The sequence below is a fragment of the Propithecus coquereli genome, unplaced genomic scaffold, assembly GCF_000956105.1.
Source record: "Propithecus coquereli isolate 6110/MARCELLA unplaced genomic scaffold, Pcoq_1.0 Scaffold63, whole genome shotgun sequence".
In the NCBI taxonomy this organism is placed as follows: Eukaryota; Metazoa; Chordata; class Mammalia; order Primates; family Indriidae; genus Propithecus; species Propithecus coquereli.
In genome coordinates this window covers 5,183,396-5,184,667 of record NW_012152285.1, presented here as the reverse complement: position 1 = coordinate 5,184,667, position 1,272 = coordinate 5,183,396, and the positions used below count along the sequence as shown (strand labels likewise).

The window sequence follows — 1,272 nt, the reverse complement described above, 5'->3', positions numbered from 1 at the left end:
TTATTTTTTATGAAAACTTATTAAAACCAACCCCACCTATCCACCCATGGAAAATTCACAGAGGCTAATGGGTTCATGAACATGCGTTGTTAAAACTTGAGACAGTTAAAAGGTGATGTTCCCAGACCCTGATTGCTCTTGATAGACTGAGCAGAAAATAATACCAGCTTCAAAGGCTCTCTTGCCTTTGATATGAGTGACCATAGCAACTGGCTCTGTAAGTGAGTGAGTGAGTGAGTGAGTGAGTGAGCGGTGAGCAGCTTCTGCATGGTAGACTGGCTGAGCTCATTTTAAGCTTAAGAAATACCTGGGGGAGTGGGAAGTGCAGCGAGTGCACTGGAGCTGGGAAGCACATCTGCATGGACAGGATAGGAAAAGAATGTTAGTAAGTGTATGCTCAGAATTTTAGTTACCATATTTTAACCCATATGATGACCAAACAGGATATTCCACCATTTAGTCTGAGGGCAGAAACTGAGTATTGTTTCTTTTTTGTAAGTTGGTTATAATAGTATTTTATACTTGGAAGTTTTAGGGAATTGAGGGAATGGACAAAAATTTAGCCAAACTTGAACTCCAGTTACAATTTTACATATGTATGTTGGGAGCTGAATTTCTTGTCAGACCTAAGGCAGTCCTGACATAACAACTGCAGATAAGCCGATATCAGTTTCTGCCTTGCCCAGCCAAAATCTCATCCTCCTCCTCTTGTGAAATGCCCTGTGAGCTTTGTTCAACTTCATTTTGGAAATGCTGAAATAGTTCCACTAAAAAAATAAAATAAAATTCACTCTGGAAGTTTCTGTACAGTGACATACAGAACGTTGGGTTTTTGCTAAATGCTATTTTTATGCCATGGTTCAATTGTTTTTCTTGAACATTTTTTCCAGAATATAGACAGAGTTGTGTTTGTTGGGAATTTTCTCAGAATCAATATGGTCTCCATGAAGCTGCTAGCGTATGCCATGGATTTTTGGTCCAAAGGACAGCTAAAAGCTCTGTTTTTGGAACATGAGGTAAGTTGAGCTTGCATGGATTTAATTGTTAGATGGGAGGAATAAGTTCTTTTGAGATCTATTGCATAGCATGGAGAATATAATTAACAATAGTGTATTACATGTTTCAAAATTGGGAGTAAATTTCAAATGTTCTCACCACAAAAAGTGATAAGTATTTGAGGTGATGGATATGTTAATTAGCTTGATTTAATTATTCTACATTGTATTCATAAATTATAATATCATTTTGTATCTCACAAATATATACAATTAT

The 1,272-nt window shown here is 36.7% G+C and overlaps 1 protein-coding gene across 4 annotated transcripts in view; it reads left to right on the top strand.

Moving 5' to 3' along the window:
* PANK1 (pantothenate kinase 1) overlaps positions 1–1,272 on the top strand; it is a 61,868-nt gene that overhangs the window by 57,026 nt on the left and 3,570 nt on the right. For all 4 annotated transcript variants that reach the window (XM_012659765.1, XM_012659766.1, XM_012659767.1 and 1 more), the window contains one exon: positions 891–1,016. In XM_012659765.1, the coding sequence (XP_012515219.1) occupies positions 891–1,016 (126 nt within the window). The remainder of the gene's footprint in view (positions 1–890; positions 1,017–1,272) is intronic.